We start from the raw sequence: 14131 nt of genomic DNA, 5'->3' as shown, positions 1-14131 counted from the left end.
CTATCATTCAATCTGTAATAGCATGGGAATTTAGATAACTTCAGAATAATCTGACAGATCAGCATGATTTTATGAAAGGGAAATTATGTTTAGTCAATCTATTGGAGTTCTTTGAATAAATAACTTGTGCTGTGGGTAGAGGGGAGTGGGTTGATGAACTATATTTAGATTTCCAGAAGGCATTTAATAAATTGCCACATTAGATTATTTACAGTGTGGACACAGGCCCTTCGGCCCAACAAGTCCACACTGACCCACCGAAGCACAACCCACCCACACCCCTACATTTACCCCTTCACCTAACACTACGGGCAATTTAGCATAGCCAATTCACCTGACTTGCACATCTTTGGACTGTGGGAGAAAACTGGAGCACTTGGAGGAAACCCACACAGACACGGGGAGAATGTGCAAACTCCACACAGTCAATCGCCTGAGGCAGGAATTGAACACAGGTCTCTGGCGCTGTGAGGCAGCAGCGCTAACCACAGTGCCATCGTGCCGCCCACATGTAAGGTTATTGTGGAATATAATGCATGGTATAGTGCGTGTAGTATGGTGCAGCATTATTGGCATAAATAGAAGATTGGATGGATAACAGGAAGTAGAATACCATCTGAGGTAGTTTGGGCTGAGGTTAGAAATAGGAAAGGTGAGGTCACCCTGTTAGGTGTTTTCTACAGGCCTCCTAATAGTCCTAGAGAAGTAGAGGATAATATTGCGAGGATGATTCAGGAAAAGAGTGAAGGTAGCAGGGTGGTTGTTATGGGGGACTTTAACTTCCCAGATATTGACTGGGAGAGCTATAGCTCGAGTTCATTAGATGGGTCGGTGTTTGTACAATGTGTGCAGGATGGTTTCCTGACACAATATGTCGACAGGCCAACAAGAGGGGAGGCTATATTGGATTTGGTTCTAGGTAATGAACCAGGCCAGGTGTTAGACTTGGAGGTAGGTGAGCACTTCGGGGACAGTGACCACAACTCGGTGACTTTTACTTTAGTGATGGAGAGGGATAATCGTGCGCCGCAGGGCAAGAGCTATAGCTGGGGGCAGGGAAATTATGATGCAGTGAGGCATGACTTAGGATGTGTGGATTGGAAAAACAGGCTTCAAGAGAAGAACACTAATGAGATGTGGGGAGTGTTCAAGGAGCAGCTACTGCGTGTCCTCGATAGGTATGTACCAGTCAGGCATGGTGTAAAGGGCCTTGTGAGGCAGCCGTGGTTTAGTAAGGAATTGGAGTCCCTTGTGAAAGGGAAGAAGGCGGCATATGTAAAGATGAGGCGTGAAGGTTCAGTAGGGGCGATTGAGAGTTATAAGGTAGCCAGGAAGGAGCTAAAGAGGGAGCTAAGAGAAGCGAGAAGGGGACATGAAAAGTCTTTAGCTGGTAGGATTAGGGAAAACCCAAAGGCTTTCTATAGGTATGTCAAGAATAAAAGGATGACTAGGGTAGGTATCGGTCCAGTCAAGGATAGTAGTGGGAAGTTGTGTGTGGAGGCGGAGGAGATTGGAGAGACATTAAATCAGTACTTTTCATCAGTATTCACTCAGGAACAGGACACTGTTGCTGATGTGAATATGGAATCACAAATAATTAGAATGGATGCCCTGGAAATATGCAGGGAAGAGGTTTTGGGAATATTGGAAAGGATGAATATAGATAAGTCTCCTGGGCCTGATGGCATTTACCCCAGGATCCTATGGGAAGCTAGGGAGGAGATAGCAGAGCCATTGGCCTGGATTTTTATGTCGTCGTTGTCAACGGGAATAGTACCAGAGGACTGGAGGATAGCGAATGTGGTCCCATTGTTCAAGAAAGGGAGTAGGGATAGCCCTAGTAACTATAGGCCAGTGAGTCTGACTTCAGTGGTGGGCAAAGTCTTGGAGAGAATGGTAAGGGATAAGATTTATGAACATCTGGGTAGGAATAACGTGATCAGGGATAGCCAGCATGGTTTTGTGAAGGGCAGGTCGTGCCTCACAAACCTTATTGAGTTCTTTGAGAAGGTGACCAAGGAAGTGGATGAGGGTAAAGCAGTAGATGTTGTGTATATGGATTTTAGTAAGGCGTTCGATAAGGTTCCCCATGGTAGGCTAATGCTAAAACTTCGGAGGTATGGCATTGAGGATACATTAGAGGTTTGGATTAGGAATTGGCTGGCTGGAAGGAGACAGAGGGTAGTAGTTGATGGATTATGTTCATCTTGGAGCGCAGTTACTAGCGGTGTACCACAAGGATCTGTTTTGGGACCATTGCTTTTTGTTATCTTTATAAATGATCTAGAGGAAGGACTTGAAAGCTGGGTAAGCAAGTTTGCGGATGACACAAAAGTCGGTGGAGTTGTGGATAGTGAGGAAGGAAGTGGTAGGTTACAGCGGGATATAGATAAGTTGCAGAGCTGGGCGGAAATGTGGCAAATGGAATTCAATGTAGCTAAGTGCGAAGTCGTTCACTTTGGTAGGAATAACAAGATGATGGATTACTGGGCTAATGGTAGGCTACTTGGTAGTGTGGATGAGCAGAGGGATCTTGGTGTCCATGTACACAGATCTCTGAAAGTTGCCACCCAGGTAAATAGTGCTGTGAGGAAGGCATATGGTGTACTGGGCTTTATTGGCAGAGGAATTGAGTTCCGGAGTCCTGCGGTCATGTTGCAGTTGTATAAGACTCTGGTGCGGCCTCATCTGGAGTATTGTGTGCAGTTTTGGTCGCCATACTATAGGAAGGATGTGGAAGCTTTAGAACGAGTGCAGAGGAGGTTTACCAGGATGTTGCCTGGAATGGTAGGAAAATCTTATGAGGAAAGGCTGAGGCACTTGGGGCTGTTCTCATTGGAGAAGAGAAGGTTTAGGGGAGATCTGATAGAAGTGTATAAGATGATTAGGGGTTTAGATAGGGTAGATACTAAGAACCTTTTACCGCTAATGGAGTCAGGTGTTACTAGGGGACATAGCTTTAAATTAAGGGGTGGTAGGTATAGGACAGATGTTAGGGGTAGATTCTTCACACAGCGGGTTGTGAGTTCATGGAATGCCCTGCCCGTATCAGTGGTGAACTCTCCTTCTTTATGGTCATTTAAGCGGGCATTGGATAGGCATTTGGAAGTTATTGGGCTAGTATAGGTTAGGTAGGATTCAGTCGGCGCAACATCGAGGGCCGAAGGGCCTGTACTGCGCTGTATCCTTCTATTGTAATATAAGCAATAATGAATATTTTTCAGGTGAAAAAAGTGGTGTGCCACTGGGATTAATACTGAGTCCTCACAAGTTGACACTTTACAAAAATAATTTACGTGAAGGCCTGGAATAATTGCCAAATTTGCTAATGCCTCAAAGATTGGTAGGAAAGTAAATTGAGAAGGAGACATACGGAAACTACTAAAATATCTGTACAGGTTAATTGAGTGGCCAAAGATTTGGCAAATCAAGTACAATGTGGGAAAATCAAATTTTGCATTTTGGCAGCATATATGAAAAGGCAGAACAGTACCCAAATGGTGAGAAATTGCAGAGCTCTGAGATGAAGATGTACCTGAATGTCCTGTTGTATGAATTACAAAAGGCTCATAATAAAGTACAACAACTAATTAAGTAAGCTAATAAAATGTGGTCATTTATTGCAAGGGGAGTTATATAGGATAGTAAAGAAGGTATGTGTCAGTGATACAGGGCACTTGTGAAGCCACATCTGGCATACATACCATCACTGGAAATCATTCAGAGAAGGTTTAAAGGACTAAAATCTGGAAAGGACATTTTTATTTAATGAAGAAAGGTTGGACTTATACCTGTTGGGTTTAGAATGATAAGAAGTGACTTGATTTAAATATCAGAGAACTCCTACAGTGTGGAAACAGGCCCTTTGGCCCAACAGGTTCACGCCAACCCTCCAAAGAGTAACCCAGCCAAATCCATTCCCCCTCCCTATATTTACCCCTGACCAATGCACCTAACCTACCCATCTTTGAACACTATGGGCAATCTGCACATCTTTGGATTGTAGGAGGAAACCGGAGCACCCAGAGGCAACCCACACAGACATGGGAGTATGTGCAAATTCCACACAGACAGTCGCCTGAGGTTGGAATCAAATCTGGGTCCTTGGCACTGTGAGGCAGCAGTGCTAACCACCGAGCCACCATGCCACCCAGTTATAAAATCCAATGGGGTCTTGGTGGGATAGATATGGAGATGGTGTCTTTTCTTGTTAGAGGAAGTAGTACTGGGATAGGGATGTTCACTGTTTAAAAATAAGCCATTACCCCTATTTAAAACAGATCAGTCTTATCCTTTTTCTCTCAGAGCATTGTGAGTCATGGAGCTATCTTCTGAGAGAGGTGGTTGAAGCAGAGTCTTTGAATACACTTAAGGTAGATAAATTCTTGGTAAGTACGGAGATGAAGCTTTAATCAGAGGTTTGCAGAAATGTGGATTTGAGGTTATAATTAGATCAGTCATGATTGCATTAAACAATGGAGTAGGCTAAAGAACCCAATATCCTATTCCTGCTTCATGTTTGTATTTTTGTATAACCAGCATTTCCTATTAACAGGTTGAAAAATTATAGAATTTAAGACCTAAGAAAACTGACTTAAATCAATGCAAGAATTTATTATATATTACAGAGAAGCAGATAACAGGAAGAGCAAAACATATTGTAATCACAAGTGAGAAAAATCAAACAATTTCTATGCACACAATATTGATTACATTGACAATGCACGGCTGTCAATTGTATAAGACATCACTGCTTTAAAATCAGCACTGATCAAAATATAAATAGCGAATTTGGTTTCAAATGTAGCCTAGTGAATGATGGATTGAAGGACTTATGGGCCTGCTGCCCTTATGTTTTCTATCTTAGAAGGAATCTGAGGCAATATTAGTCTGGTTCCTATTGGACATGAGTCCTTAACATAAACCAATTATATACCGGTAGCCTCAGTCAAAGAAAAAAGTAATTTGCTTTGAAATAATGTTTACAACATTTCAGACTGTCTCCAATCACTTTACGGCCAATTAATTTATTTTATTCTTCCGACAATATAGCACTATTGAACAGAAGTATCAGCCAAGATTATATTTGAATTAGGATTTGAGCCAACAATTGTCTCGAACAGACATGCATACTGGACGAAGATAAATCAATGGGCTGAAAGATTATTCAGCTGGTAGCAATAGGGTATTATTTACTGAGGTTGGACTGACCACATTAGGAATGTAAAGATGTTCTACTGTGCACCTACAGTAATCACAATACAGGGAAAATTCTATTTCTCAAAAACACACTTTGATGACTGCAAAATTCACAAAAACATGCAAATTGAGTATAATTTTGATGGTCTCAAAAGGCAGTAAATGTAATGCACATCAATTAACAGCCATGCCCCATTTCGTGCACTGGTTCTTATTAAGACTTCTGGATTGGTCCACAAAATAAATAAAACCATGAATAACATTTCATAATCTTGAACCACAGCACAAACCAACAAATTCAATGTAAATATAAACATATGTGTGTATCACAATAGCTTTGTATTTCAGTTATAGTGAATATGAATATTAAAAATGTATAGGAATACTGAATTGACTATTGCCTTTGTACCACAGAATTTGCATTGTATCCACAGAAGAACATGAGTGGTATTATGTTTTCATTAAATCCAAATTATTAGTGTATATTATGGATTTCATAGAAGACACAGTAGGTAAACCTTTGACCTAGCAGAATTGACCAGGTTTAATGAGATTAATAGTGGGTTAGAGTTTGTTTTGTCCCATCATCAAGTTTGAAGTAGAAGTGCTGAGAAAATTCAGCAGGTATTTCTGGTCATTACCTTTCTGCTCATAATCACCTAGCTGAAATTTTACAGGAGCAGTAGACATGTTGGGCAGTCCTCTGTCCCTTGGGCCTGTTGGTATTTTATCCATAATGGAGGAGGGCCCATGCCAAATGGAAAGCCAACAATTTTAACTGAGCAGTTTACTGTTATGAACGATGAAGGACTCCCTTTGGGACCCATCACCACCAGGTTTTCTCTGGCCTCTTGAACCTGTCCCCAAAGGTCATGGCTGAGACCCTTGAACCCAGACCTGCTTGGGCTAGAGGTGACACTGACTGTAGTCCCACTTCTAATCAGGATGTAGAGGACCCTGTTAGAAAGTGAGTTTGCGTGGATGTTGACGAGACCAGAATTGAACTTAAATTTGCTCCATCCCAGCCTAATAATACGCAGCATTGAGGATCTAAAATAATGAAATGAGTGATCTGTGCCTTGGATATAGATAGACGATGCATTTTCTACACTGCCTCCTTAAAAGAGTGTGGGTTTGAGGTAGGTTGATCTTCTGCTTGTGATTTTATTGTTACATTGTAATATACTTCCGGTATTTCGGATTAAAATATCCCCAAAGGTGTCAACTTACATAAGTTGGAGCAATAATTAAGTATATCATTGACTTCAGAAGAGTAATGAAAATGTTTGCAAGGATTTTTATGTATTTTTATTACATAACAGATTATTATATTATTCAATTAATTTTGTAGATTCTTATTTGTGCCCTTTATTACTCCTTGTGGAGTTCTGAATCCATGTTTAAGTTATAACTCATTGCAAGGTGAATAGGATATGAAGTGGAGATGTTTTGCTACAGTTAAACAAAGCATTCATGAGAAAACATCTAAAATATCGTATATAGTTTGCTTTCCTTAAAAAAGGACATAACTCTATTAGAAGCAGTTTAGAGAAGATTCACTTGACTGATTTCTGGAATGACGGTTTCATTTATGAGGAAGATTATTGGACAGATTGGGCTTATATCCTTTGGAGTTCAGAAGAATGAGAAGTGATCTCATGGAAACATATACAAACCTGAAGGGACTTGACAGAATGGATGCTGAATGGATATTGTAAATGAAATAAACATAGGTAAAAACAATGACTGCAGATGCTGGAAACTGGATTCTGGATAGTGGTGCTGGAAGAGCACAGCAGTTCAGGCAGCATCCAACGAGCAGCGAAATCGACGTTACAGGAATCAATTGATGAAGGGCTTTTGCCTGAAACGCGAATTCGCTGCTTGTTGGATGCTGCCTGAACTGCTGTGCTCTTCCAGCACCACTGATCCTGAAATAAACATATACCAGTCCCTGTGTTACACTTTATTTCTGTGCCTATGGTGATAATTATTCCTGTAATGATACTTCTACCTGTGGTGAGTCTTTGTTATAATGTTAGTATCTGTACCTGTCTGTTGGCTTTTATCGTGGCACTGAAATCTATTCCTTTAGCAGTATCTCCACTTGCTGATATATAAATGTGGTCTACCTGTACGTGGGGTACTGTTTATTCCTGTATCTGTCATTGACTAATAGTTATTCCTTTGTCAGTATCTGTTCCATGATATTATTTGTTTTTGTACAAACGTTTGCATGTCCTGTCTCAATATCTAGAATTTCTTTTGCTGTCACTCTTTGTTGTATGCTGGAATCCAACAAATATTGGTGTGTTTGCATCTCATATTTTTCAGGCATCTGACTTTGCTATTTGATATAATATGGACAACCTTCCTGTCCAGGTCTGGCATCTGATGTTGTATATTACTCCATTGAGTTAGTATTTGTACCAGTGTTCATATCTGGTATTTTCTCAGCATCAGACAGACACACGAACAGGCAGTGAATAGAGTGATACGGACCATGTGTAGGCAGGTGAGATTAATTTAGAATAACGTCATGGTCAGCACAGACATGGTAGTCTGAAGGGCCTATTCCTTGTCTGTACTGTTCTGTGTTCTATCTGTGCCGCTCTTAGTGGCTGTTTCTGTATATTCATTTATTCCTATTCTATGTAGTGCTATCTGACACTATGTTGTTGCTGTCATTGTTTTGCATTTTGCTAATCTTATCCCTGCAGTTATCTGAAATTAGTTCTTCATACGTATCTGCCACTGTTCAAGTTTCTCCTTCTGTGCTTCATCTACTTATAAGTTTAATCAATCTTTTTGGATATGTCATGAAACAGCTGCAGTGCAGGTGGGAGTTGAACTCAGACCTCTGGGCCACTACCACAGTATCACAAGGTCCTAACATATTATGGAGCCTCTGTTTGTCCTTCAGGTACATCATGCTGTACACAACTGTGCCAGTAATAATTGACGTTGCTTAAGTTCTGAAACTTTATGATGAGTAAACAATCCCTAATTTTATAATTTTAATGATGTTTCTTTGTTATTTTATCCCCAAGCTTACCTCATACTGTTGCATCACCCTCCAAAAGAGAAGACATGAGTTATTAACTCCTTTTCTGACTGTTTCCCCTGAGCTGGTACTTCACAATCATAAAACAAAAAATGCAAGTTGGAAACAGATGAATTCATTATTTTCTTTACAGCCTGCCAATTAAATTCTCACCTCCAACTACCATGTGAGTTAAAAAAAAAGACAGAACTCTTTCACCTGAGGCTAGAATTTGGCTGAAATTGGCTAGGCAATTCTATTTTACCAGAAAGGGAGTTGAAATAACATAGAATGTGGGCATGCAATGCACAAAAGAACATTGTGTCCTAGATAATAATATATAAATGGAACTTCAGCTTTTATGTAGGTCTGTTGACTCCTTGTGCAAGGCAAGTAAGCTGTGATTCATTGGAGTGAATATGTTGCATCTTGATATGTTGATTTGAGACTGGGACCATAACCGGAAACTCTGCAGTATATCATACCCTAGAACATTGTTGATAAGCGACCAGTCAGGCTGGCTCATTGATAGGAGTATGAGCAGACATGCCATTGAAAGTAAATACTCAGCTCCAAATAATCCTGTGAACCAATGATCCAATAGCTTGAATAATGAAAAAAATGCTGGAACAATGAAGACATTCATTGCTATACCATGTTGGTAAAAATAAGTTTCAACTTGTCTACAATAGTCTTCCTGTGTACTCTTCCTCAGTACTGTCTAGGTGTTCTTCCCTTATTAGACCTCCCAAAATCCATCGCCTCACATTTATCAGGATTAAATTCCACCTACCATTGCTCTGTCTAATATACCAACTGATCAATATCAAACTATGACCATCCTCCTCACTATCAACAATGCCACCAATTTTTATGTCATCTGCAAACTTACTAGTTTTACCGTCTGCATTCACAGCTGACTTGTTAATATACATTAAAAAAAGTAAGGATCCCAACACCAGTGGAACACTGCTAGTGACAGGCTTAGAATCATAAAAACAACTCTTCACCTTCACTTGTTGCCTCCTGTCTGTGAGCCAATTGGATCCAGTTTGCCAACTTGCCTTGGATCCCATGGGCTCTTACCTTTTGCACCAGCTTTCTTTCTGGGATCTTGTTAAGTACTTACCTAAGTCCAGATAAACCATATCAACTGCAAGACCGTCATCAATATATTTAATCACCTTTTCAAAAAACTCAATTAAATTAGCCAGACAGGCTCTCCCTCAAACAAATCCATGCTAACTATTCCTGACCAAATCCTGTCTTTCCAAGTGTTGATTAATTCTATCCCTCAGAATTTTTTCAAATAATTTCCCTGCAGTGACATCAAATGAACTGGCCTGTAATTACTTGGCCTATCCTTGTTGCCCATCTTGAACAAAGGAACAACATTAGCTATCCTCAGTCATCTGGCAGATCACCTGCAGCCAGGGGAGTATTACGTGTATTTGCCAGAGTCCCAGCAATCTCCTCCCTTGTCTCCCATAGCAGCCTGGGATACATCTCATCAGGCCCTGAGGATTTATTGACCTTTATGCTTGCTAAACATCAATTACCTCCTTATTAATCTTAATATATTCTAGAATCTCTCCATCCTATCTGAAATTCCCAGTTACCATGTCTTCTTTGTGAATACAGGTGAGAAGTGTTCAATTAAGACCTCACTCACGTCCAACGGTTCCACGCATAAGTCTCTAATATATCCCACTCTTCCCCGGTAATCCTCTCAGTTTTCATATATCTGTACTTCTAAAAATCCTTGAGGTTTTCCTAATCTACTAAATATATTTCTTGACCTCTCTTTGCCTTCATAATTTCTTTTTTAATCAGCCCTCATACTCTATATTTCTGTTTTTATTGCACTATACCTGACAGATGCTTCCCTCCTTTTCTTTACCAAACTCTCAATATACCTTGACATTCAGGGTTCCCTGGACATTCTGCCCTTGCCCTTTACTCCTAGAAGAGCACACTGACCATAAATTCTTGCTATAATACTTTTAAAAGACTACCACTTTCCAAATGTAGACTTACCTGCAAGTAACTGCTCCCAGTCTATGTTTACTAGTTCCTGTTTAATAATATTGAAATTAGCCGACCCCCTGTTTAGACACTTAACTTGCACACTATCCTTATCCCTTACAGCATTATGGTCACTAGTCCCAAAGTGCCCATCCACTGAAACTTCAATTACTTAACTGGATTCATTCTCAGGATTAGGTCTGGCACTGTCCATTTCCAATACTAGATATTGACGTACTGGCACAAAAAGGCCTCCTGGATGCACTTTAAAAATTCCACCCTATCTCATCCTTTCACACTAAGGTCATCTCAGTTAATGTTGGCAAATGTTGAAATCCCCTATAATTATAACCCTGTTTCGCTGCAATAATCTATAATCAAATAATTAATTTAATGTAACTTAATTTCAGGTGGAAGACAGTCTGCACTTGATATACATACCAACAGCGTGAATTAGAAGCAGGGAGAATAGGCTAATTAGCCCTTGAACCTGATTTGACATTTAATAGAACTATATGAAAGCAAAATACTATGGATGCTGGAAATCTAAATTAAAAACAGGAAATGCTGGGGACTTTCAGTAGGTTTGGCAGCATCTGTGGACAGAGAAACAGTTAAATTTCTCCAGCATTTTCTGCTTTAATAAAATTACTGTTGCTCTGATTGTGCCCTTTGCTTTCCTGCCTAACCAAATATCATTGACTTCTTTATTAGTCAAGAATCTATCTAACTCAACCTTAAAGATATTTGATAATCCCGATTTCATTGTTCTCAGAGGAAGAGCATTCCACAGATCAACAGTACTTTGAGAAAAAAGCATTTCTCTTAGTCTGTCTCTTAAATGGGACATTCCTTATTTTTAATCAGTATACACTAGTTCTGATCTCTCCCATTCATGAAAGATAATCTTTCAGCAAGCATCCTGGCACATCCCCTCACCTTCCATTCTGTATAATGAAGTTTGTGCTTAATTATTGTGAAATATTATTGATCCAGAAATCATTCAGAGATCAGCCTGTTTTCAGATAGTACGCTGTTCACTCTTACAAGAGATCACATATGACCTCTTCAGACATGTCAGTCTTGACATTTTCTTCAACATTACTTAACAGATCTTCTTTTTACGTAGCTCTTTTGGGAGTGAGTTCAGACACAATGGCTAAAATGATCCCTTCTATACTGTAAAATTCTATGATTTTTGACAGAAAATGTTGATCACAGCTACTTGGGGACTGCACAGTATATCTGAAATCTAACAACTCCCTTGTAATACAGAATGGATGAAAAATTCAAACCATGACCCTTTTCCTTGCTGGTTGACATATTCTGAGATTTGAAAATTCAGCGGTACAGACAACCACTTTGACAGCTCATGCGAAAGGGTAAGTGTGATGCCAGGTGTATAGGATTTCAGGTGGGTAGGTGCAAGTTAATTAATGGAGGGTTTAATGGCGATTAGAGAGACTGGACTACTATATCTAGTAGCAGAGAATGTATACTGTTGGGTCTGAGAATTGGGAGAGGATTGGGTTGCGGATGTTGGGTTTTCAAGTGGGAGAAAGGGATGTTGTGACCCAGTGAGGAGGGGAAGATCACATTGATGGGAGGAAGTGCAATTTCAGTGACATAGAAAATTTTATCTTGACGGGGAACGGGGAGGATGCAGGACTGGTGGGGGGGGGGGGGGGGGGGGTTGCACGAGAAGATGTCAGGTCACTGGGGGAGAGGGATAATTGGTCTGGATGAGAAGGGGCTGTCAAGTCCAGGTTGGGAGGGAAGTGTTGTGTCCAGTGCTGGGGTTTTGCAGATCTAGTGATGGAGATGTGAGTTAGGGACCGTGAAGGGAGGGGAATCATTGTGCTGAAGGGGTGGGGGCTCTCAGGTCACAGTGAACAGGGGATTTTCATGTGAGATCAGAGTCTGGTGGGCATGTGAAATCTAAGAGAGCTATAGGTGGGGAAATGAATAGTGCATTATGGAGTCAGTTTAATAGTTACCTAGGAGTTTGACTAAATTTTCAATCTTTTGACATTTTCATGTAATTCTCAGGCTAACAGTAGTCAAACCTCTAAATTATCTGATTTAAATGGATACGTTTGGAATTGCTATTGGAATCGTTGAATCTGTTACTTCAGGGTTTCCAGAGGGACCTTTGCCCATCTACAGAAATAATTGTCTATTGGAAAATCTGAGCCAGTGCTGTAGATGCATTAAAAAGCAGACACTCAATTTTGTGAACAGAACAAATAACAGAAGGCCATTTTTGTTCATTAAATCCACACATACTCAAAAGAACCTTGAATGAAGTTGAAGGAAAGTTGGAATATTGGTATATGGAAGATCATGACTGCTTCCTGGAGAAAAATGTAATTCATCAGAGCAATTTCCTGTCTGCATACATTTATCAACTGCCAAGAGGGTAGGGAAGGAAAATGGAGTTAAATTCACAATCAGATTAAGCATGATCTTACTAAATGGGGACACAGGCTCAAAGGGAAAGAATATCTACTCCTGCTCCTGTTTCCAATGTTCTAATGTCAGCTGTAAAGTTCTGTGTTCCATGATAGACTACAATATGGATAAATATTCCTCCAAGGACATGCAAAATTTGGACAATGAACTAGATCTTGCACTGTGTTTTCTATATACGAAAAAACACATTATTACATAAGATTATCATGCTATTGCTCTGAAAAAAGATTCCAATGACAATAGGCTCCTGCTAAAACTTGAGAATCAGAGGTATGATAGGAAGTTAAGTGAAATGTTATCGCTTTTATTTGCGATTCTATGAAATTTATTTTTATTTATGGAAAAAGGTGTTGTGTGATTATTTGCAAAGGTGGTGTAAGTCACACTTTTGTATTTGCAATTGATAAACGACTCTCTTGGTGTTCTTTCCTCCACCCCAAAACATTTACCAAACTTTCTTTTAGATGTGGGCCTGTGAGCCTTCAATTTCACAGATATAGCGCAAAACAATGAAGGTTCTATATTTTTACTGTTGATTTGTAAATAATTCTCAATCAATTGGAATACCTTTACCCTTATCCATAATTTGATTTGACAATGACCAACAAGAAGACATGCATAGTATTTACTTTTAATTTTTTATAGCCAGGCTGGCTGTGCTATTCTTCATCATGGGTGCAACTGCTTACATTTTGTCCAAACACTTGGCATTTAGCTTCCGGCAATAGCAGACAGTATTGAAAAATCGGCAGTGACAGAAGGCACAAGGGTTGCAACATGGTGGAGATGGTGGAAGACACATTCCCCAGAGTGGCACACAATGACCGTTCTCTGGTTTTAGCTTCTTCATCTTATGAGCCATTGCAATTCTGTTATTCTGTATTTAAGGAGATGAGAAAATTAAAGATGAGAAGTTTGCAATACAATAACTAAAACAAATAGCCTTATAAAAATTTATTAAATCTAATTCCTTTACTGATATGCATTCTGCACATAATGAATGGTAGAACTAAGGTGAAAGGAGAAAGTTCCAAATTCAAGACAACATCAAAGAGTGAAGTGAGCAGTACAAAAAATTAACGGAAATCAAAACACAGGAATTGGTAGCATTAAGTTTGTGTTTTAAATAATTATACATTATAGGAGAAAATGAAGATTGAGAAAGGAAAAGAGTTCCTTATGTTCCAGACTGGATTGCATACAATTTAGAGACTTCAAAACAATTCAATTAGACAAAGACTAAAGGAAGGGAGACCATATTGAACTGTGTACCTGGGGATTTGGGGAAGAGGAATAAACTGTAATATTGATAATTAGAGGAAGAAGCTATTAAGATTTCAATTGAATTCATCACTATTTTCTTGCTCCTTTTTCTTCATTGCTATTAACTTG

General features: G+C 39.6%; 1 protein-coding gene across 1 annotated transcript in view; it reads right to left on the bottom strand.

Moving 5' to 3' along the window:
* Positions 1-4634: 4634 nt before the first annotated feature.
* The window catches only part of asip1 (agouti signaling protein 1), a 76132-nt gene continuing 66635 nt past the window's right edge, over positions 4635-14131 (bottom strand). The window contains exon 4 of the mRNA XM_060836544.1: positions 4635-13616. Within this exon, the coding sequence (XP_060692527.1) occupies positions 13425-13616 (192 nt within the window). The 3' untranslated portion in view covers positions 4635-13424. The remainder of the gene's footprint in view (positions 13617-14131) is intronic.

The sequence above is a fragment of the Hemiscyllium ocellatum genome, chromosome 15, assembly GCF_020745735.1.
Source record: "Hemiscyllium ocellatum isolate sHemOce1 chromosome 15, sHemOce1.pat.X.cur, whole genome shotgun sequence".
In the NCBI taxonomy this organism is placed as follows: Eukaryota; Metazoa; Chordata; class Chondrichthyes; order Orectolobiformes; family Hemiscylliidae; genus Hemiscyllium; species Hemiscyllium ocellatum.
Note: the sequence above shows the minus strand (reverse complement) of the source record. Positions and strands in the feature narration are given on the sequence as shown.